The sequence below is a fragment of the Suncus etruscus genome, chromosome 16 (genome assembly GCF_024139225.1).
Source record: "Suncus etruscus isolate mSunEtr1 chromosome 16, mSunEtr1.pri.cur, whole genome shotgun sequence".
In the NCBI taxonomy this organism is placed as follows: domain Eukaryota; kingdom Metazoa; phylum Chordata; class Mammalia; order Eulipotyphla; family Soricidae; genus Suncus; species Suncus etruscus.
The window spans coordinates 77847213-77869198 of NC_064863.1; the positions used below are offsets into that span (position 1 = coordinate 77847213).

Here is a 21986-nt window from a genome sequence, read left to right on the forward strand (position 1 = left end):
AAGTCTCCCATCGAGTTTTTTTTGGGGGTGGGTGGGGGCTTACTCCTGGCTATGTGCTCCTGGCTATGTACTCAGAAATTGCTCCTGGCTTGGAGACCATATGGGACACCAGGGGCTCTAATCAAGGTCCGTCCTAGGCTAGCACCACTGCTCTGGCCCCCAACCATCGAGTTTTTTAAATTAAGTATGTTATTTGATTGTGGGAAGCTGGAGGAATGTGACTACATTTAATTTTGTGTTTATTCCACAAATTAATTAGATTGATTTTTATAGTTCTGTTACTTTCCATTTCCTCCTAGAACTTATACATTTTAATGACAATTTTACAAAATTGAGTTTTTATAATTATAATGTAGATGAAAATATTTATTTTGGTTGGTACTATATTGACCATGTTTATCTCAAATACTTGAAGAGAAAGTTCATGCTAACAATTATTTGTACCTTTTTGTGCCCTGCAGAGGGATATTGGGCCTCTCTACAAGATTCCACATTTAGCGCATTGGTCCAGATGTTCAAAAGGGCCGTCATTTCCCTGCTGCATTATTGGAATGAAAGTGATGAGAACAACTATCATGCTAAAGTTCTTCTTAAAATGTTGGGAAAACTCTACACGGTAAGGATTTATATCAAAACTCAGAATAGCGGGCTAGAGAGATAGTACATTGTTAAGACTCTGCTCTGTATGCCACCAACCCAGCTTTGATCCCCTGTATCTCTATGGTCTCTTTAAGTGTAGAGCCAGGAGCAAGTCCTTTGAGAATCACCCCCAGAAAAAACAACCCCCAAACTTCATAATATCACATTTGCTTTTTCCTTGATGTTATGTAAACTCAAAATTTGAAGTTTATATTAGTACTTTTTATTTGTTTATATTTTATTTTATTGGTTTATCTTTTTTCTTTACCCTCCCCTATATCTTTAAATTTTTTTAATTTTGTTTTTCATGTTAGGGATGCATACAGTATCTTATATACAGGATAAATTTAAAGCAATAAAAACTATTAGTATATAATGATCACTCAATGCTTTTTTTTTTTTTTTTTTTTTACAAAAGATAGCATTTTAGAAATGTGTGTATTGGGGACTAGAGTGATAGCACAGCAGGTGGGCATCCTGGATTTGATCCCTGGTATCCCATCTAGTACCCTGACCCTGGCAAGACTTATTTCTAAGCCAGGAGGGACCATGGCCACTGCCAGGGATAGCACAAAAACCAAAACAAAAAATGCATATCACAGAGGTAGCCATACTTCTGTCTTTATTGTTTTATAACTTTTTTTTTTTGGTTTTGGGCCATACCCCAGGGGTTACTCCTGGTTATGTGGTCAAAAATCGCTCCTGGCTCAGGGGACCATATGGGACGCCGGGAGATTGAACTGCAGTCCTTCCTAGGTCAGCTGCGTGCAAGACAATTGCCCTACTGCTACGTCACTGCTCCAGCCCGTTTTGTAATTTTTGTATATATCTGTAAACATTCTGTATAGTTGCAAGCTTGTGAGATTTGTTGCTGTTGGACAAAGAGAGAGTACAGCAGGTAGGTTTGTCTTGTATGTGAATGACCAACACCAGTATGCCAAGAATGACCCCTGTGAACTACTGAGTATAGGCACTTCCCCCCAAAATCTCTTAAAACAAAAGATACCTTCACTCTTTACTATTATTGACATATTATCTTCTTAAATGAACCAATTTCAAATTCTTTCAAAAGGATAATGAATCTATGTTCCATAGAGATGTCTCACTTTTTAAAATTTGGAAACATTTTCTGCATATATTACTTCCTAATTATTATAATGATAATTCCTCGGTCTTAATGTGTTTAATGTCATAAGTGCAAACATTTTAACTTAAAAGTGAAGGGCTTTCTCTTTTATGAAATTCCTGTTCTTGTATTTCAATAATCTAAAAATATATTGTTCCTCTTTTTTTCTTTTTGGTTTTTGGGCCACACCCAGTGAAGCTCATGGGTTACTCCTGGCTATGTGCTCAGAAATCACTCCTGGCTTGGGGGATCATATGGGATGCCCAAGGGATCAAACCGAGGGTCCGTCCTAGGTGTTTTCAGATACTGGCTATTGTAAATAGTGATGTTTCTTTATAGTACGAGTTTGAACATAGAATTCAGAGAAGTTTTTTTGCATGTGTTTTTTGGGTTCATTGGTTATATACCCAGGGAATGGTAATTGCTGATCATACAGAAGTTCAGTTCATATTTTTATGAGAATTTTTAAGGATATTGCTTTCCCAAAACGCTGGACCAATTGGCATTCTCTACATTCTCACCAGCACTTTGTTCTTGTTCCTTTTAATGTATTCCAGTCTCTGGTTCTGTGGCATGAAATGATACCTCGCGTTTTGATATGCATTTCAGTGAAGTAGTGTGTTTTTTATGTGCCTTTTAGCCATCTCTGTTTCTTCTTTGAGGAAATGTCTGATCATTTCTTTTCTTGCTATGCTCTAACAGTACTTTGTATATATTAGATAGTAATCCTTTATCAGATGGGAATTGGGTGAATTTTATAGTTTCTTCCATTCTGTAGTTATTCTTTGTATCCTGGTCACTTTGGGCATCTAAAATATGGGTTCAAGCATTCTTTCAACTCTGGGAATTTTTCCGCGATGATGTCTTTTTCATAAGGGTTTTCTTCCTAGTTCTCTGGTACTCCAGTGATTCTTAATGTTGCTCCTGTTAAATTTATACCAAAGGTCTGTTGTTGTATGTTCATTTACTTTGATTATATTTTCCATCTTCTCTTTGTTTATTTTAAGACTTTTTCAGTATCTTCTATTTAATGGATGTATTATACAGCGCATCTTCCAGCTCACTGATTCCTCAGTAGCTGTTAATAAGCTCTGTTGATAAAGCTTTCCAGTGAGTTTTTCATTTCACCTACCAAGTTTGGTTTTGTTTGTTTGGATTTTTGGTTTTTGGTTCAGACCCTGCAGCACTCAGGGGCTACTCCTGGCTCTATGCTCAGAAATTGCCCCAGAACACTCGGGGTCCATATGGGATGCTGGGATTTGAACCACCATCCTTCTGCATGCAAGGCAAATGCCTTATCTCTCTGATCCCTCACCTATCAAGCTTTCAATGGCAGTTTCAAGTATTTTCTTCATCTACATGGATTTTTCCTTAGACCCTTAATTCTTTAAAGCTTTTTATGAATGAAAATAAATTAGAATGTTATTACATTAACCATATATATTATTATAGTTTTCTTTATATTCCTATAAATGTGGGCTTGACAGTAGAGGATTTTATTTTTATAAAACCATACTCTAGGGACCGGAGCAATGGCGGAGCATTAGGGTATTTGCCTTGCACTCAGCTGTCCCAGGATGGAACCTGGTTCAATCTCCCGGTGTCCCATATGGTCCCCCAAGCCAGGAGTGATTTCTGAGCACATGGTCAGGAGTAATCCCTGAGCATCACAGGGTGTGGCCCATAAATCCAAAAAAACCTCAAAACAATAAAACTCCCCAAAATCCTTACTCTAGCCAATAAAGTGCCAGTTTGCTCTTTATTCTAATAATCTATTAAGTAAAATCATGTATAATGCTTTCTCATTGATCATTTTTTCTTATTTAAGGTAAACCAGACTATGTTCCATCTCTCTGAAAATATTTTCAAAATTAATGAGCTCTCACATTGGCTTGATTTTTATGTAGATGCTTATAAAAGGTCCTCTTGGAAATTGAACTCAGTAAGTATAGAATAGTTTTTGTGATTTATTCCTGACTGCATTTAATAATCACTGTTGGACTCAAGGGAATCTTATGGGTACCTGGGATTGAATTTAGGTTGGCAGTGTGCAAGCGGAGTGCTCTATCACTGTACTATCTCTGTGGCCCCAGTATGGCATATTTAAAGTGGGAAATGTGATTGATATTAAGTTAATGGAAATATATTTATAACCTTTATGAGTTTCTAAAACCCTTGCACTTTGTAAAATTATACAATGGAAATATCAAGGACTAATGGAAAGGACAAGATTATAGCTCCTCCAAACCAGTGCAGTTTGGTGGATAGAGCATTAGCCAAGAAATAGGTGCTGTCTTGGTGTAGATAGCATGGCCAACTGGGCATGCAGTTCCTGGAAAGCATCATAAGAATGAAGACTACACTGAATCTAGAAGGTAGAAATTCAGCCCCATCTGCTAGCACTGCGGAGCACAGTTGCCCTGAGTTGAATATGGAATGCTATGTGACTCACAGGAGCTGGCAGAAGGTGGGGCTACAACTCAAGAAATGTCTAAGATATGTGTTCCTTTTTAGTTAAATGTTTCTGACTCTTGGGGCCAGAGCAGTGGCATAGCAGTAAGACATTTGCCTTGCACGTGGCTGACCTAGGATGGACGGCATTTCGATCCCCCGTGTCCCATTTGGTCCCCCCAAGCCAGGAGCAATTTCTGAGCACATAACCAGGAGTAACCCCTGAGCATCACTGGGTGTCACCCAAAAACCAATGTTTTTATTATGCCCATTGCAGCAACAACCTGAGATTTGTGTTTCTTTCCATGAGCATTGTAATTTTATCTATAGAGTATCATCTGTTGGCTGGCAAAATTATGTTAGAGCTAAATTCATTCCAATTTCCTATAAAAACATTTGAGCTAGTGTCATTTCAAAGTACAGACTACTTAGAGAGCAAAACAGACTATTAGAGAAATTGTCCATAATTTATAATTAATTACTAAATAAGTAAATGCTAAAAAATTTATATGTATGTATGTGTGTATGTATATATGTATATCATATATATATTTATACATATACATGTATTTATGTGTATATATAGCATACAAGCATTTTTTTTTAGGATTTGGTAGATCTTCAGTGCTCCTGAGCAGCAGCAGATTGGATTGCTTTGGGTGGAAGTACTAGGATATTAACCAGTCGGGGATTTAAATCTGTGAGGGAAGGGTCAACTTTTCTTTATCCTTTCATTGATTAGAATGGTTGTCATTTTTCACTTGTAGGACAGTTCAGTAGACCTCCAGTCTCCAGTCATATTCAGTCATTTTCCATTTATCTTTAATATTTTGTCAAAAATTAAACTTCTGTATGCAGACTCACTTTTAAAAATACAGGTATGTTCATTTCTTTGTCTTCACCATCAAATTGTAAGTTCATTTCTTTGTCTTCACCATCAAATTGTAAGTTTTGATGCCTTCTCATTAAGGGGTGCTGAGAATTGAACCTGGGCCAACTATGCTCTCTCCAGGCCTCAGAGTGATTTGTTTCTATTTTGCGATCATAAACAATTGACTGGATTCAAAGAACATATTAATCCTTTAACATTTAATCTTTTTTTCCCTAAAGGTTGTCTATATCAATTTTGATTAATAAAACTATGGGAATATTTGTTACATGTTTAAAAATATCTGTTACATGTTTAAAAATAAAAATATACCTACTACATATTTAAAGTTCAAAAAAAAAAAGAAAACTAGGAATTATAGCTGGAAGGGAGTGCCAGGCAGTGGCTCATGCCTGTTTTCTGCAGTCCTACTTTGCAAGTTGTCTGAATGCCACTGCTGGAACCGCCTTACATTTGCATGCAGAAGCCATAACAGAGTTTAGTTCATCATTCACTTTTCCCTTTATTTCTTTGTAAATGTGTGATCCTTCTTATTCATATGAATAGATATTCTGCTTGACAGTTATTTCCATTCTGAAAGCCCCCTTATCACATGCAGGAATGTAAGGAAGCTGCCAAATCATTAAGTAAACTTTATCAACCTAAATTGTTAACCAATAAAAAACTTTTTTGATGACACAGCAATCTTTATTGGAACTTATTAGGAAATTTTGAGGGTTAGAAGCCAGAGTACTACAAGTAGGGAATTTTCTTTTCCTGCAGCCAAGTGGGATTCAATCCCCGGTATCCCATTTGTTTTCTCAAGCTGTTCAGGAGTGATGTCTGAATGCAGAGCCCAGGAGCTTGAGTACCACATGTATTCCCCCACCCGCACCAAAAAAAAAAAAAAAAAAGAAATTTGTCAGGGAGAGAACACAATAATTATGTTTTTAGGAGAGAACACAAGCTTATGTAGAGTAGAAATAGTCAAGCAAAGAAACAGACAAGACACATGTTCAAGGGAGAACTCAGTTTTGAAGAGCAACTAACAAAACTTTCTTTCCACATTTGTTGGCTGCCACAAGTGCCGTCAAATCCTATTGATAGCCACCATCTTGTATTCCCTAAACTTAAAAATCTTGAATCCCTGAACAGATGGGTGCCATAATGTACCTCATTATATTTTTTTTATGTCTGTTGTTTGAAGTAGTGTGCTGGTTGAATCAGGACTTTACACATGCATTGCAGGTTCTCTACTGCTAAGAACTGCATTTCAGGTTCTCTACAGCTATCTCATTGTATTTTGGATTAAGCATTTAATTTTATAGGTAAAGCATTTAGAACAGTGCCTCACACAGGGGCCAGAGTGATAGCACAGCGGTAGGGTGTTTGCCTTGCATGTGGCTGACCCAGGATGGTCCTCGGTTTGATCCCTGGCTTCCCATATGGTCCACCAAGCCAGGATCTATTTCTGAGCACATAGCCAGTAGTAACCCCTGAGCATCATTGGGTGTGGCCCAAAAACCAAAACCCCCCCCAAAAAAGAAGTGCCTCACACAAGCAAAAATACCAGGTGCCATCTCTTTTATATGTGTGTGTATTTGTGTGTGTGTGTGTGTGTGTGTATTAGACATGTATGTGGGGACAAGCAAATAAACTAAAAGTATACTTTCACACAGTGCATTTGCCATCAAATAAATGAAATGTTTAATGAAGGAAAGAATATACAATTATTTTATTTTGCTTTAACTTCTGTAGCTTTACTGGTTTTAAGCAAGCTTCCAATAATTTAACATTTTTGGGCCTTTTTTATTTGTTTCTTTTGCTAAGAGCCATAGACATTAACAAGTCCAAAGTGTCATTTGACTTAAGATATTTGTGTACCTGTTTCCTCCTCAGTTGTTCTCAGATGAACTACTTTTAGTTGCATTGATGGACCAAATTCCTGAAATTTTTTGTATGGATTTTCCCTAGAATTGGATATATATTTGGGACTGTGAATATTTGCACTTAAAAGGAAGTTCTCAGGGGCTATTCCTAGTGTTGTGCTTAAAAGCAACCCATGGCAGTGTGTGTGGGATCCCAAGTGGTATGAGGGATTTGAACCATGTTCAGTCCCATGCAAGGCAAAGTACCTTGTCTCCTGTGCTATCTGGCTCCAGAAAAGTCATATATATTTGAATGTCATTCATACTTGAACTTTTTCTATAGTCTTCTTCCTTTCTAAACTTTTCTTCTGAGAATATGAAGTTCAGCACACTGCTTCATTCAGTTTTTGCAAGTCTCTGAAATGAGCTTTGGTAACAGATAGAGTTGCCCACTGGAACCTGTAAAGGCTCACTTGCCATCTTGCACCCAATAGCAATACTGAGCTTTGGTTTCTTGGGTTGGGTTCTTGCTTCCCAGAGGTGAATATGGTGCATAGTTTCAAATGGTGTGTATAAGGTACCTTTCATTAATGCTGTGGTGATGATATCTATACATGTCTGCTGACAGCAAATGGAGATACGAATAATTTCTGTTTTACAGGAAAAAAAAATTAGAGCCTATAGGCAGTTGGCTGATGTTTTGGAACATGGAGGATTTGAATTGTCTTTTCTGCCCACCCTTAATCTATTGGTCCGAAGAGGTCACTTAATTGAGGATGTTTTGAATCAGCTTAATATATTTGAGAATGAAGATCTGAGGAAAGAGTTATTGGTAAAGTATAACATTCACTTCATGTTTTTGCTACTGGGCTAAGGAAGACAGATAAGTACAGTTCCCATAGGAGAACTAGCCCCTTTTACTAAACTGGTTGTCTGTCTTGGAATTTTCTTCATTCCTCCAGATTCCTTTGGTTTATCTTTTAATTGTGTTTTGGTTTCATGCCTATGGTGCTCAGGGCTTACTTCTGATGCTGTGCTCATGGAACATACCCCGGTGGGACTCAGGGACCATATGTCTGTGACTTGAACCTGGGTCACTTGTAATCTAGGCAAACACCTTTTCCCTGTAGAGTCTCTGGCTCCAAAGGATTGTTTTAGAAAAGTTAAATGCTTGCCAGTAATAAATGGAATTTAAAAAGAAAAATGATAGGGAAGTCTATAGTAACAGGATATAACTGTCAACATAGAAATGTAGGGTTTCATAAGAAGGAAAGAGAAATTAAAATCTAAGTACGTTGGAAGAGAAAGCAAGAGAATATGGTTAGAAACCAGAGATTAGACATGAGAAAACTCTTTGGAATTTAGGGGTCACAGTATTTTGGGTCTCTTGGAAAGAAGAGACATGGCTTTGGTATTGGTATACATTCCTCAAGATTTGGCAGGCTGGACTCTAGGATCCAGAATTGTCTGTATTAGAGTCTGTGGTGGTGAGATTATTTTTTTTTCCTTTTAAGGGTATGGGTTAGCCATGCCTTAAAAGGAAAATCAGAACACATAAAATAAATTGAAAAATTCCCAGGAAGGAAGAGATAGATCAGCAGGTAGGACACTTTGCATGTGGTCAGTCCAGTTCCATCCCTTGAACCCATGTGGTTCCCTGGGCACCAACAGCAGTCATTCTGGAACAGGGTTAAGTTATGAGCACAGTCAGGTGTGGTTCCATCAAAACAAACAAACAAACAAACAAAAAACAACTAGGGTGAAAACAGGTACAGAGTAATTTAAAGAATCAAGATCTTGGGGGGCCAGAACGGTGGCACGAGCCATAAGGCATCCCTCTTTGAGCACTAGCCTAGAATGCACTGTGATTCAATCCCCAGCGTCCCATATGGTACCCCAAGCCAGTAACAATTTCTGAGCGCATAGCCAGGGGTAACCCCTGAGCGTGACAGTTATGGCTGAAAAACCAATAATAATAATAATAATAATAATAATAATAACAGAGTCAAAATCAGTTTTAGTCATTTTACGAATGAGAGATTGTCAACAGAGGATGCTGTTTCTTCCGGGACTAAATGCTAGCCAATTATGTTTGATTTGTTTATTCTAATTTTTATGGAGGGAGGGTCACATCCAGCAATACTTAGGGGCTAGTCCTGACTCTGCTTGGGGCCATTACTGGCATATTCAAGGAATCATATAGGATGCCAGGGAATAAACCCAGGTTGGCCACATGTGAAGCAAATGCCCTACCTGCTATGCTATGTTCTGTCCCCTGGTTATTCCATTTTTTTAAAATTACATTATTTCTGGATTTCTTTGTTTGTTTTGGTCACACCTGGCAGTGCTCAGGGGTTACTCCTGGGTCTATGCTCAGAAATCGTTCCTGGCAGGCTTGGGGGACCATATGGTATGTCGGGATTCGAACCATCGTCCTTCTACATGCAAGGCAAACACCCTACCTCCATGCTATCGTTCCAGCCCCATTTGTGGCTTTTTAATGTTGATTTTCATAACAAGTCAGTGGTGAGAAATACTTCAGGTTCTGTGTTTGGCAGACTACAAGATTAAATCTGCAATATTAATCTATAAGATTAAACACTGGAGATGGCAATTATTTTAAAGATTAAATTCTTGAAACTGCATTAACCTCTTAGGATTAGTGTGAATAAGATGTTATCACTATGTCGTAAAGAGTTTGAGATGCATAATTAAATGTTATTTTGCTATATATATTTATATATTTTGTGTCACACCTGGCAGCGCTCAAGGGTTACTCCTGGCTCTGCACTTAGAAATCAATCTTGGCATGCTCAAAGGACCATATGGAAGGCCAGGAATTGAACCAGGGTTTGTCCTGTGTTTGCTGAATGCAAGGCAAACACCCTACCACTGTGCTCTATAGTCCCTGCTAGTATTATTTTTAATTGACATAATATGTAGCAGTACAAAATTGTGGAAGTAATAGTAGGTGATTTATTTTGTTTCTGTAGATTTCATTTACTGGAGAAATGGGATTTGGTTTTGGTTTTGGAGGAGTCAAGGCGGAATTCTTTCATTGTCTGTTTGAAGAGATGACCCGGCCAGAGTATGAAATGTTCATCTATCCTGAGGAGGCTTCCTACATGTGGTTTCCTGTCAAGGTCAGTCCTCAGTTTGGCTTGAATTTTATGACAGGTGGTCATCACATGCCACAAAAGATTGTATTCCCTGAAGGCTTTATATTGGCAAATTGTTTCTGGTACAGTTGTGAGGATAATATGAGGTTCTTGTAAGGTGATTATTTTATTTCTAATGGACTCTCCTTTCTCCTTGTATTTCTCCTCTATTAACTGTAGCCTAAGTAATTATCATTTCTAAAATATGTACATAAAAATGAGCTTTTCCTGGGCACCACCAGGAGTGATTTCTAAACATTTTCGAGTATAGTCCCCATAAAACAAAACAAACAGCAACAAAAAAGAGCTCTTCCAGATTCTAAATATAGAGATTCAGTGTAATTCCTATCCAAAGTTAGCATTTTTTAAGGACGTAGAAAAGTCAATAATAAAGTTAGAAGAAACCACAAATAGCCAAAGTCACAATGAAAAAATAAGAATTGCAGAGATGGGGCCAGAGTGATAGTACAGTGGCTAGGGCATTTTCTTGCATGTTGCTAACCTGGGTTTGATTTCTGGCATACCATATGGTCCCTTGAGCCTGCCAAGAGTAATTTCTGAGCACCACCGGGTGTGGTCCAAAAACCAACAAAAAAGAAAATGGATAGGTATCCCAAAAAATGGAGAGGTATCTCCTTACCTAATTTAGAACTATATTATAAAGCTATAATGATTAAAACTGCCTGCTACTTGAATAAAGATAAGCTCTCTGATCAATGGGTCAGAATCATCTACCCAGGGACAAAATCCCATATAAATAGTTTTTGATAAAGGAAATGAGAATATGAAATGGCATAAAGATAGCCTCTTCTAAAGCATTTGCCTTGCATGCAGAAGGTTGGTGGTCCGAATCCTGGCATCCCATATGGTCCCCTGTGCCTGCCAGGAGTGATTTCTGAGCGTAGAGCCAGGAGTAACCCCTGAGTGCTGTTGGGTGTGATCCAAAAGCCAAAAAAAAAAAAAAAAAAGATAGCCTATTCAACAATTGGTGCTGGGAAAACTGGATAATTACATTTAAGAAATTAAACTCAACCCATATTTCTTTACACGCAAGTCAATTTAGTGTGGATCAAAGACATTGAAATCTGACCAGAAACTATAAAATACATTGAGGAAAATATAGGGAGAATGCTCTAAACAGGGGCCTCAAACTTGTGGCCCTCTGTACAACATTTTGTGGCCCCGCCCTAGAGGAATCTTTGTTTTGTTTTTGTTGTTTGGGTCACACCCCCCATGTTTAAGGCTTACTACTGACTTTGCACTCAAGAATCACCCCGACTTTGCCTCCTGCGGCCCCAGGTAAATTGAGTTTGAGACCCCTGCTCTAAGATTTGACCTTAAAGGAGTTTTCAATCATACTACTGGCAAAGGGAACAAAATTAAAAAAAATTAACAAATGGATCTGTGTTAAAGAGCTTCTGTATGGCAAAAGAAAAATGGGCTAGAGCTAAAATAATATAAAGTACTCACAAATATAAACGAAAACAAATTCAAAGATCTTATCAAAAAATGGGTAGAGAAAATGAACAGATGCTTCTGGAAATCAGGCAGGTTGCCAGTAAGCACATGAAAAGTGTTCAGGATCACTTACTAGAGAAATCCAAATCTAGATAACAGATACCATTCACCAGTAATTATGGTACATATCAAAAAATGTAGGAACAGTTGGTGCTGATGGAGATACAGTGAAAAGGGAACTCCTGTCTGATGCTAGTGGGAATGTTGTCTGATTCTACCTCCTGAAAATGGTATGGAGAGACTTCAGTAAACTTGGATTTGAACTGCTATATGACCCAGCATCCCAGTTTTGGAATATATATCCCCAGACCTTAAAAAACATTTATTCAAAAGGACATAAACACACCATTATTCATTGTTGCTATGAGTACATTAGCTAAAATATGGAATCAACTTAGGTTTCCCAATGACAGATGAATTGATTATGAAGATATACACAATGGAATACTATATAGATGCAAGGAATGATGAAATCGTGCAATTTTCTGAAGAAGCTGTAAGATAGGCTGAGTGAAGTAAGCTAGACAGAAGAAAGATAAACACAGGATGATCTCACTTATCTGTGGTATATAAAATTAAAAAATGTAATGTATGTAGTAAAGGGATTCCTAGATCATCCTTGACCCTAAAGGTCTAGCAAGGAGAAGGACATAGGAGGTAAGATACCAAGGTGGGAAGGAAGATGAGAAAAGGAAGGGGGAACATGGGTTTGGACTTCCTTTATATTAGGGATGTGGGAGAGGTATAGTTACACATCCAGAACACAGACTCACCAACACTGAAAACATGAGATCTAAGCTACAACCACCGAACTTCACTGTCAAGGTGATGACAGGCAGGGTTGGGAAGGTTGGTCGGTGTGCGGGGAATGATGGAGTATGGGAACACTCATGATGGAAGTTGACACCAATGGTGGGATTAGTTTTCTTTTTTTTAAAGCCTAAAACTTAACTATCAATAACTTGTAAACCACAGTTCTTTAATTAAATAGAACATTTTTTAAAAAGAAAATGCTTCCAGCTAGGGATATTGCTTAAAGGGAAGGAGCAATTGCTTTGCATGCATACAGGAGCTCCAGATTTGAGTCCTAGTACTGAATGGTCCCCCAAGCACTATTGGGAATGATCTTCAGGTGCTTAATTAGTAGTAGTCACCAGCATTAAAACAGATAATACACACAGAAAACCATCCTGAAGACAAAGGCAGTGGAAAGAAATTGAATTATTTAGTTTTTCTTTCTCTTTATTATTTTGCTGTGCTCAGGGATTTCTCCTGGCTCTGTACTCAGAGATTACTCCTGGTAGTGCTTAGAGACCATCTGGAATGTCAGGGATCAAACCAAATTAGCCACATGTTTATCAATCCCTTAACCCTTGTACTATCTCTCTAGCCCCAAACTTTTATTTTTATAATAATTACTAATTATATTTTTATATCTGTTAATGTTTCTAATAACCAAAACTGTCAGGGTTTGAAATTGACTTCATGAATCAAGTATGGACTTTGTTTTTAGAAAAAGTTTTGTTTTTTAGGGGTATGTTGTTGGGTAGGGTGCTTGTCTTGCATACTACCAGCCCAGGTTTGATGCCTGGTACTCATTGCTCCCCTGAGCACTGCTATGTTCCCCCCACCAAAAGCGTTTTGGTTTTAATATTTGATTTCATTTTGTAGATCTATTGTGTACTAGATTAATTCATAGTAATTCTGTCATAATGGTAAATGGTAACCTTTTCTTATTTTTTTTCCAGCCTAAATTTGAGAAAAAGTTTTACTACTTCTTTGGGGTACTATGTGGACTTTCCCTGTTCAATTGCAATGTTGCCAATATCCCTTTTCCCCTGGCCCTGTTTAAGAAACTTCTGAGCCAAACACCATCTTTGGATGATTTAAAAGAACTGAGTCCTGTTTTGGGAAAGTAAGTATTCATAGTTCTTTTTTCTAACATTTGTTGAGATAAATATTTAACTATACAAACACCAACTATATTTTCATTTTGAACAGTAGTGTTTTAGGTATTTTTTTTTTTTTTTTTTTTTTTTTTTTTTTTTTTTTTTTTTTTGGTTTTTGGGCCACACCCAGTAATGCTCAGGGGTTACTCCTGGCTATGCGCTCAGAAGTTGCTCCTGGCTTGGGGGACCATATGGGACACCGGGGGATCGAACCGTGGTCCGTCCAAGGCTAGCGCAGGCAAGGCAGGCACCTTACCTTTAGCGCCACCGCCCGGCCCCGTGTTTTAGGTATTTTAAAACATTTATTTCATCATGATTTATTAGATAATATTTAACTTTCACATTTAAGTACAAAGTTTCCTATGATTTGTCCTTGGCACTTGCATTACTCTTTCAATTATACTAGTGTAGAAATAGTCATTAACAGCACAAGATTATTTGTGTAGGATGTTTATTTAAATCTTTCCTTTTCATTACTTAGAAATAATTATTTCTAATGTAAAATATATCTGCCACTTCAGACAGCCCAAAACATGGGACCAAATGTGCTTGGGACTGCCTAACACTTGAAATGATGTCTTTAGTGATGATTGATTTTAAAACACAGTCAATTGTTCTTTAGGAGTTTACAAACACTTCTGGATTATGAAGGTGATGACTTTGAAGAAGTATTTCTTATCTATTTTTATGTGAGTAAACAATAAACAACAGATTATACATTAGATTTAATCCAGTTACTCCTTTTGTTTTTTGTTTTTGTTTTTTGGGCCACACCCCGGGTGGTGATGCTCAGGGGTTACTCCTGGCTATGCACTCAGAAATTGCTATGGGCCAGGGATTGAACCACTGTCCATCCAGAGTTAGTGCAGGCAAGGCAGATACCTTACTGCTTGTGCCACCACTCTGACCCCTCCAGTTAGTCCTTTATACACTTAGCTAAGTGTGTCATTTGTACTTTTTAAGTGTATCATTTGTATTTTATTTAAAAAACACACACAAAACTTTGACTTTATTTATTTATTTATTTGGTTTGGGACCACATCTAACTATCTCCCAACAGACATTTCTGGCCAGGGATTCTCTTGAACTCAAAATTCCCATAAGCAAACATGTGCTCCAGACCTTTAGTTTATCTTCCAGCATAAGAAAAAAAAATTTTTTTTTAGTTTTTGAGTCACACCCTATGGCACTCAGGGTTTACTCCTGGCTCTACACTCAGAAATCACTCCTGCCAGGCTCGGGGGACCATATGGGATGCCGGGATTCAAACCACTGTCCTGTATGCAAGGCAAACACGCTCTACCTCCATGCTATCTCTCTGGCCTCATAAGAAAATATTTTTAATTAGCTAATGGCAAAGGCTGGTTTTTCATATTTCTTTATTGTTATTTTGCTATTTTTTGAACTGGAAATACCATTTATTTTTTTTTACTATGTAACAAACAATTTCTGAATTGAGGGGCTTAAAGCAAAGCTATTTTTTTTCTGGATTGGGTGGGGCTTAGTTTGGCCAAATTGTCTACAGTAGCCTCACTTCTGGGTCAAGTTATTTTGGCAGGCTGGTTGGTTATATGGGATTTTTGCTAGAACACCTTGTGTCTGACCTGCTGGCCTTTTAGCCTCTACTAGGCTAGCAGAATTCTCCCCTGATTTTATTGGGTTAAAAAGAGCAGGATGAGGAACCAGAGAGATAGTATTAGAAGGTAAAGTGCTTGCCTTGCATACAGCTGATTCTTGTTCAATTCCTGGCACCACATTCTGACCCCCAGGCATCACTAGGAATGATCCTGATTACAGAGCCTGGAGACCATGTAAACTGAACAAAACCAGAGGTGACTCAGAAATGTGGGGTGGGGCAGGGAGCAAGAAGAAATAATGGGAAAGTGTTTTATCTAAAACTTTTCTCAGATCCCTTTGATCAAAACATTCTTAAACTGGTGACTACACTCAGTTTTGAGGGCTGATGGGAAATGTCATGCAATCGCACTGTAGAAGGGCCTGAAATTTTGGGAGGAAATTTATGGACCTTATTTGTGTGACTCTTGTCTGAGCTGTACTACATGACTACTAAGATCCTGCAATTTCTTTTTCTATTTGTTGGTCCAGTAAAACACTTAATTCAGGTTCTTATTTTAGAAAGTTATATTAAGCTAGGGATGTAACTCAGTGGTAAAAGCATGTGCCTTATATATATGAAACCCTGGATTTGATCCCTATTACAACCAAAAAAGCGTTTTATTTGGCATGATATGGTGACTATTATTTGCATGAGAATGTACATCTTGGCAAATTCTTAAAAGATAGTTCTAAAGTGGTTTTGTTGATGATATGGTTTTATTTCAGAAGTACTGAGTTCATTTGTGGTTATAGGTACACTGGGACAAAAATGATGTTGCTTTGAATCCTAATGAAAGGTCCAGAATTGTCAACCAGACTAACAAGTAGGTGCAAAGAAATGAAATGTCTATTCTGTTTATAAATTACTTTTATTTCTGGTAAGAAAGATTATATTCTGGTAGGAAAGGCAAATAAAAGTTGAGAGGCCTGGAAAGTGTTATACTACCAGATAGTCTCTCTTTTTATCAAACCCTGACTCTATATATAATATAATATAATATATATAAATATATATAATATATATAAAATAAATATATAGCATCACTTCCTTTAATTATCATTTTTTACTTATGGTTTACTTATGGTTGTCTCCCAAAATAACAAGTTGCCTGATGGCAGGAACTCTATGTCTTGCTAATTTGTTGTCTATGTAGTAGTTAGGGTGTTCTATCACATTGACTGTTCCATAGCAGATACATCGTAAAATAAGTATTTGTGGAGGAGATCACTATACTTTTCATACCCTAACATGGAATATGCTGCTTAGTTGGAGATTACTGATATTTCATAAAAAAATCGGCTAAAGCGGGGGCCAGAGAGATAGCATGGAGGTAAGGCATTTGCCTTTCATGCAGGAGGTCATCGGTTCGAATCCTGGAGTCCCATATGGTCCCCCGTGCCTGCCAGATTGAGCCCTGGAGCCAGGAATAACCCCTGAGCACTGCGGGTGAGGACCCAAAAACTACACACACACACACACACACACAAAAATTTCTATGGGCCAGCGAGGTGGCGCAAAGGTAAGGTATCTGCCTTGCCAAGCGCTAACCAAGGAAAGAGCCGGTTTGATCCCCTGGTGTCCCATGTGGGTTGTCACAAGCCATGGGCGATTTCTGAGGCGCTTAGCCAGGAGTAGCCCTAAGCATCAAATGGGTGTGGCCTGAAAAACCAAAAAAAAAAAAAAATCAGCTAGAGCAGCAAAGAGATATCCAGTGAGCATTTTTGGTTTTTTTTTTGGTTGGGTCCCACCCGGCAGTGCTCAGGGGTTGGTTACTCCATGGCTCCATGCTCAGAAATCGCTCCTGGCAGGCTCGGGGCATTAATATGGGGATGCCGGGATTCAAGCTACGAATCTTCTGCATGAAGACCAAACGCTTTACCTCCATCCTATCTCTCTGGCCCCCACTGAGCATTCTTATCTAAGTCAAATGGGTTTTTAAAAAATGTTGGTCCAGAGCAGTACTACAGTGGACTGGATTGATTGCCTTCATGCCAACCCATCTGAATCTTGGCACCTCTCATATTCCCCTGAACCCTGCTCAGGGTGCTATCTAGGCAAGAGCCAGGAATAAACCCTGAGCATTATTGAATGTAGCCCAGAAACAAACTTGCACTTTTATTTGTTCTAATTTATAGTTTATTCTGTTACTAATCCCTATTTGTTCCAGTATTGAAGTAACTGAAATCATCTTTTGTTTTGTTTAAAGGAGAGATTATGTTTCTAAGTGTAGTCAGTTACATCTTCGACTTCTCTGTAAAGGTAGTTTTATTGAAGAATTTCAAAGGGGGATTTTACAGAGTCTGTGAAAAGGAGATAATTTATTTTTTCCATCCTGAGAACTAAGGGACGTGATATAGGAAGTACAGATTATGATTGGAAACATTTGAAAAGGTACATCATAAGAACCTAAATTTTAATTGCTTTTATTTATGCAGCATGGTTATAAAATTGTTCATTGTTGAGTTTCAATCATATAGTGTACACCATCCTTCACCAGAGTTTCTCTCCCACCCCCACTTGTCTTGTACAGGCAATTTGCTTCTCTCTCTCTTTCTCTCCCTGTCCCTGTCCCTGTCCCTGTCCCTGTCCCTCTTCCCTCTCTGTCTCTCACCCACTGTGATTTGTACTATTGTTTATAGAGAGATGCCTTACATGTTATTTCTCCCCTTTCAGCACATGAGTTCTGTCCAGAGTGATCAGTTCCAATTTTCATTGTCTAGTAGACCCTTCTCTCTTAACTACACCTGACAGCTCTTTGTGGTGAGCTTTCTACCCTTGGCTGAACCTCCTGACCCTTACCCCTATTCTCTCTGAATGTTTATTACCCATATATACTCAAGTATAAGCTGAGTTTTTTGGCACAAATTTGTGCCATACAAATTTCGGGTCATACAGGTTGATTCAGTGCATTTGCATTGAATCAAATGCACATAGTCTCCAGTCATCTTCTGCCATCTGATGGAGGGGGCTTCAGCTTCAGCTTCAGCTCAGTACACCAGTCGAGGCTCAATTGAAGAGGTAGGCAGCTGAACTGAATGCCACGGAACTATTTAATTCACGATATTCTGTGCTTTATATGAAACCGACAGAAGTGATGATTATATTTGTGAACTCAATGATGATGACAATGTGCTGATATCATCACATCATATAAAGCTGAAGCTCTGTTTGGATATACAGATGATGAGGGAGGGAATCCAGTTTTGAAGATTTTTAACCTTGTGATTTGGCTTAATTACCCATTAAGCTATGGTTTTTTGCACTTTAAAGTTTTAAAGTTATTGTTGTTAGTTTACAGGTTTTATTAGCAATAAATATTGAAAAAACATTTAACCTACGATTCCTCAATTATTGATAATTGTTTCGGTATATATTTTTTATTTTTAATTTATTTTTTTAATTTACTAATGGCTGAATTTTCCACCTCGGCTTATTCTCGAGTCACTAAGTTTTCCCAGTTTTTAGGGTAAAATTAGAGGGGTGAGTGGGCTTATACTCGGGTGGGCTCTATACTTGGGGTCAGGTAATACTCAAGTATATATGGTACATACTATCTCTTGTTTTTCTTGTATCCACAAATGAGTGAGATTATTCTATCCCTTATATCCTCTGATAGAGCCAAATTTTGCTTTAAGTTTGTTTATAATCCCTCAATTTTTGGTGTGTGTGTGGTTGTATGCCTAGAATGCAAGCTATAAAGAAGGTTATGATTAGTTCACACCCCACTATAGTGATGTTTTGGAAAGGCTTTACATAAATTGACACTTGAAGAAAAGAAAAAATTTCTTGTAAGTAGTTAGATCAGAAGTTAAATACCGTGCATTCTTGTTTTATGTGATTTTTAAAAGTCTGTTTTGTTACAAGCATTTGTAACTTGAATACAACAGTCCCCCCTAAACTATCTGAATGTTTCTTTATGCTGGGTTGGTGTGAGCATCAAAAAAAATTTGTCTCCCAGTGATTTCAAACTCACCTGTTGCTTACAAAATTCCTTATTCAACCTGGAGAGATAATACAGTGGGTAAGGATCTTGCCTTGCATGTCTGATTCCACAAGCCACCATCAGGGGTGACCCTGAGTGTCCACCGACTAGCTCTTGAGGTCCGGATGCATTAGAGGATTTCTTCCTTGGAGTCCTCTTGAGGAGAGAGGATGCACAGGCAGTGAAATATGAAGACATTGAGACCACACAATGTATGTTTGAGAGACAATTGTTCTTTCTCCAAGCTAGGGAGTTTTATAAGGGGTAAATTGCCAGTCACAGGTTATGAGAAGAATGTCTGGAGATTGACAAAGAACAGAACTTCTGGTACACAGAAACATTAATAGTAGCCCTGTTAAGATGTACATAACATTGAAATTGACTAGAGGGATATGCAACTTTGGTGAAAAGAAACTATATAAGAGTCCTAATTTAGAAGGGAGATGTTAGTTTTAACATTTACAAAGGCAGATCCTTCCAAGTAGTTTCAGAAGTAAAGTTTTTTGGAGGTAGCAAGGAGCTAAAGCTTGCCTAACAGATTTTTCCAGTTTGCTAAGGGAGAGCTGGTTTTGTGTAAAAGGGGTAGGTAAAAGAGCCAGGCCATATAAATGGAAAATTTTGCACCTGGCAAGGAGTTTTGACAGCTTAGAGTTGCATCATGATGTAAATTCAGAGGCTGACAGAAAAAGTATTGTCTTGAATGCTGACAATTTTGGGGGCAAAGAGTAAATTAATCAAGGCTATATTTTGGCCTATAAATACACAGGGAGAAGTAGACCAATTAAAATGCGAAGGAAATAACATGTCTGAACCATAACATGAATCTCAAAAATACCTTTCTGGAATTTCTCTAGCTCTCACTCTGTTTCCACAGCTGGCCTTTTGGTGAAATTCCCTTGGAGGCATATGAATAGCCATCCGCACGAGGGATATGATTTCTGGAGGGTCTCTGTCTGTCCCCTAATAGAAATATAGAAATTACTACTATGGTGCAGACCACCTGGAGAACTGCCACATGTGCACAGAAAACAAACTTCCTTCTTTGACAAAACTTCTTTCTGTAGTTTGTACCATCATTCACTTATCTAGGACTCAAAGAGATACCTAAGCTATTTATAGTATTTTTCAGGTTTTAATATTGGTTTTCCTGAGATTTGTTAATCTCTCATCTCATAATTCTATTTTATTTTCTTTGGGCAATGTTTTCTATTGTTATTTTGTGCTATGACATGAATGTTGAAATATATTTAGGCTTATCTAGAAGTTCATTCCATTAACCTCGTGTGAAGCCCAGCAGCTTAATTGTATACATTTTCAAAGTTACTTTTTGTTGTGTGTGTGTGTGTGGTTTTTTGGGTCACACCGGCAGTGCTCGAGGGATTGCTCCTGCAGCCGTGGGGGGTGGGGGGGGACGGACACCATATGGGGACGCCGGGATTCGAACCGATGACCTTCTGCACATGAAAGGCAAACACCTTATTTCCTTGCTATCTCTCCGGGCCCCAAAGATACATTTTTATCCCGTATTTTCTAGGAAGATTTCTTGTCCTGAAGAAACTTTCACAACAACCCATAATCCCTCAGTTGCTTCTATCTACTACTTGTACTTAATTTAAAAGACTCTTAGAATCTTCTGAGCATCTTTAAACTGCGTTTGGCTTAATTCTCAGCCAAGCATTAGCAGAAACGTGATGTCATGGTGCTTGTTCGGTGGCTGTTTCAATAACTCATTTAATTTTTTCTTGCTGTTTTATCTTTTTATGCAATAAATGAGTCCAGGTGGTAGGTGTATGAGCTGCTGAAAGGCAGGGAGAGTATCATATTTGTTTTTCATCAGTGCCCTGAGCACTCTGTGTGCCTCTGCATATAGTTTCAAATAAACAGTTTTTTTTTTTGTTTTTTTTTTTTTGGTTTTTGGGCCACACCCGGCGGTGCTCAGGGGTTACTCCTGGCTGTCTGCTCAGAACTAGCTCCTGGCAGGCACGGGGGACCATATGGGACACTGGGATTCGAACCAACCACCTTCGTTCCTCGATCGGCTGCTTGCAAGGCAAACGCCGCTGTGCTATCTCTCCGGGCCCCAAATAAACAGTTTTTTGTTTTGTTTTTTTGTTTTTGTTTTTTAGGGGAGCAGAGTGATAATACAGTGGTAGGGCATTTGCCTTCACCTTGGTTTTAAAATCCCTAGCACTTCCTCTTGTCCCCAAACTCACCAGGAGTCAACCTTGAACACTGTCAGGTATAGCTCCAAAACAAACAAACCAAACATAGTCTCTTTATAAATGTTGTTTGTGAAACATACCACTCAGTTTTTTTGTTTTTGTTTTTCTTTTTTATTTTTAGTGTTTCTTACAGGTACTGACAGAATTCAAATCAAAGGTTTAAAGAACATGAAAATAACATTTTGTTGTCCTGAAAATTTGAATGACAGAGATCCTATAAGAGCACAAACATGTCTCAGTGTCCTCTACCTTCCTAAATACCCTACGATGGAAAGAGTGGAAGAAGCACTTCAAATTGCCATCCACAGCAATAGGGGATTTGGCTGACCATCCTAAACTCTTGTTAACCTTTGTTGATAAATTCTCAAAAATAAATTGTGAACAAAAAATTAGCACTGAACTCTTGCTGACCCTTCAATGACTCTATTTGCTCTTATTTACTGAAAATGAATTAGTAATGATGTAGATTAGGCTAAAACAAGGCGAGCCTAAAACTGTGTGACCATACACTGAATAAGGTAGATGTTTTTTCCCTCATAAATACCTATAGTTTGTCTAGAACTGATGCACTTCCACTCAAAGTGCTG

General features: G+C 38.1%; 1 protein-coding gene across 1 annotated transcript in view; it reads left to right on the forward strand.

Moving 5' to 3' along the window:
* The window catches only part of HERC5 (HECT and RLD domain containing E3 ubiquitin protein ligase 5), a 67251-nt gene extending 45525 nt beyond the window's left edge, over window positions 1–21726 (forward strand). The window contains 16 exon segments of the mRNA XM_049789890.1: window positions 462–616; window positions 3594–3707; window positions 4984–5094; window positions 7614–7784; window positions 9946–10095; window positions 13377–13543; window positions 14200–14266; window positions 15948–16018; window positions 17402–17423; window positions 17425–17534; window positions 17536–17570; window positions 17573–17586; window positions 18880–18906; window positions 18908–18937; window positions 18939–18987; window positions 21521–21726. Of these exon segments, the coding sequence (XP_049645847.1) occupies window positions 462–616; window positions 3594–3707; window positions 4984–5094; window positions 7614–7784; window positions 9946–10095; window positions 13377–13543; window positions 14200–14266; window positions 15948–16018; window positions 17402–17423; window positions 17425–17534; window positions 17536–17570; window positions 17573–17586; window positions 18880–18906; window positions 18908–18937; window positions 18939–18987; window positions 21521–21726 (1499 nt within the window).
* The last annotated feature ends 260 nt before the right edge of the window (window positions 21727–21986 follow it).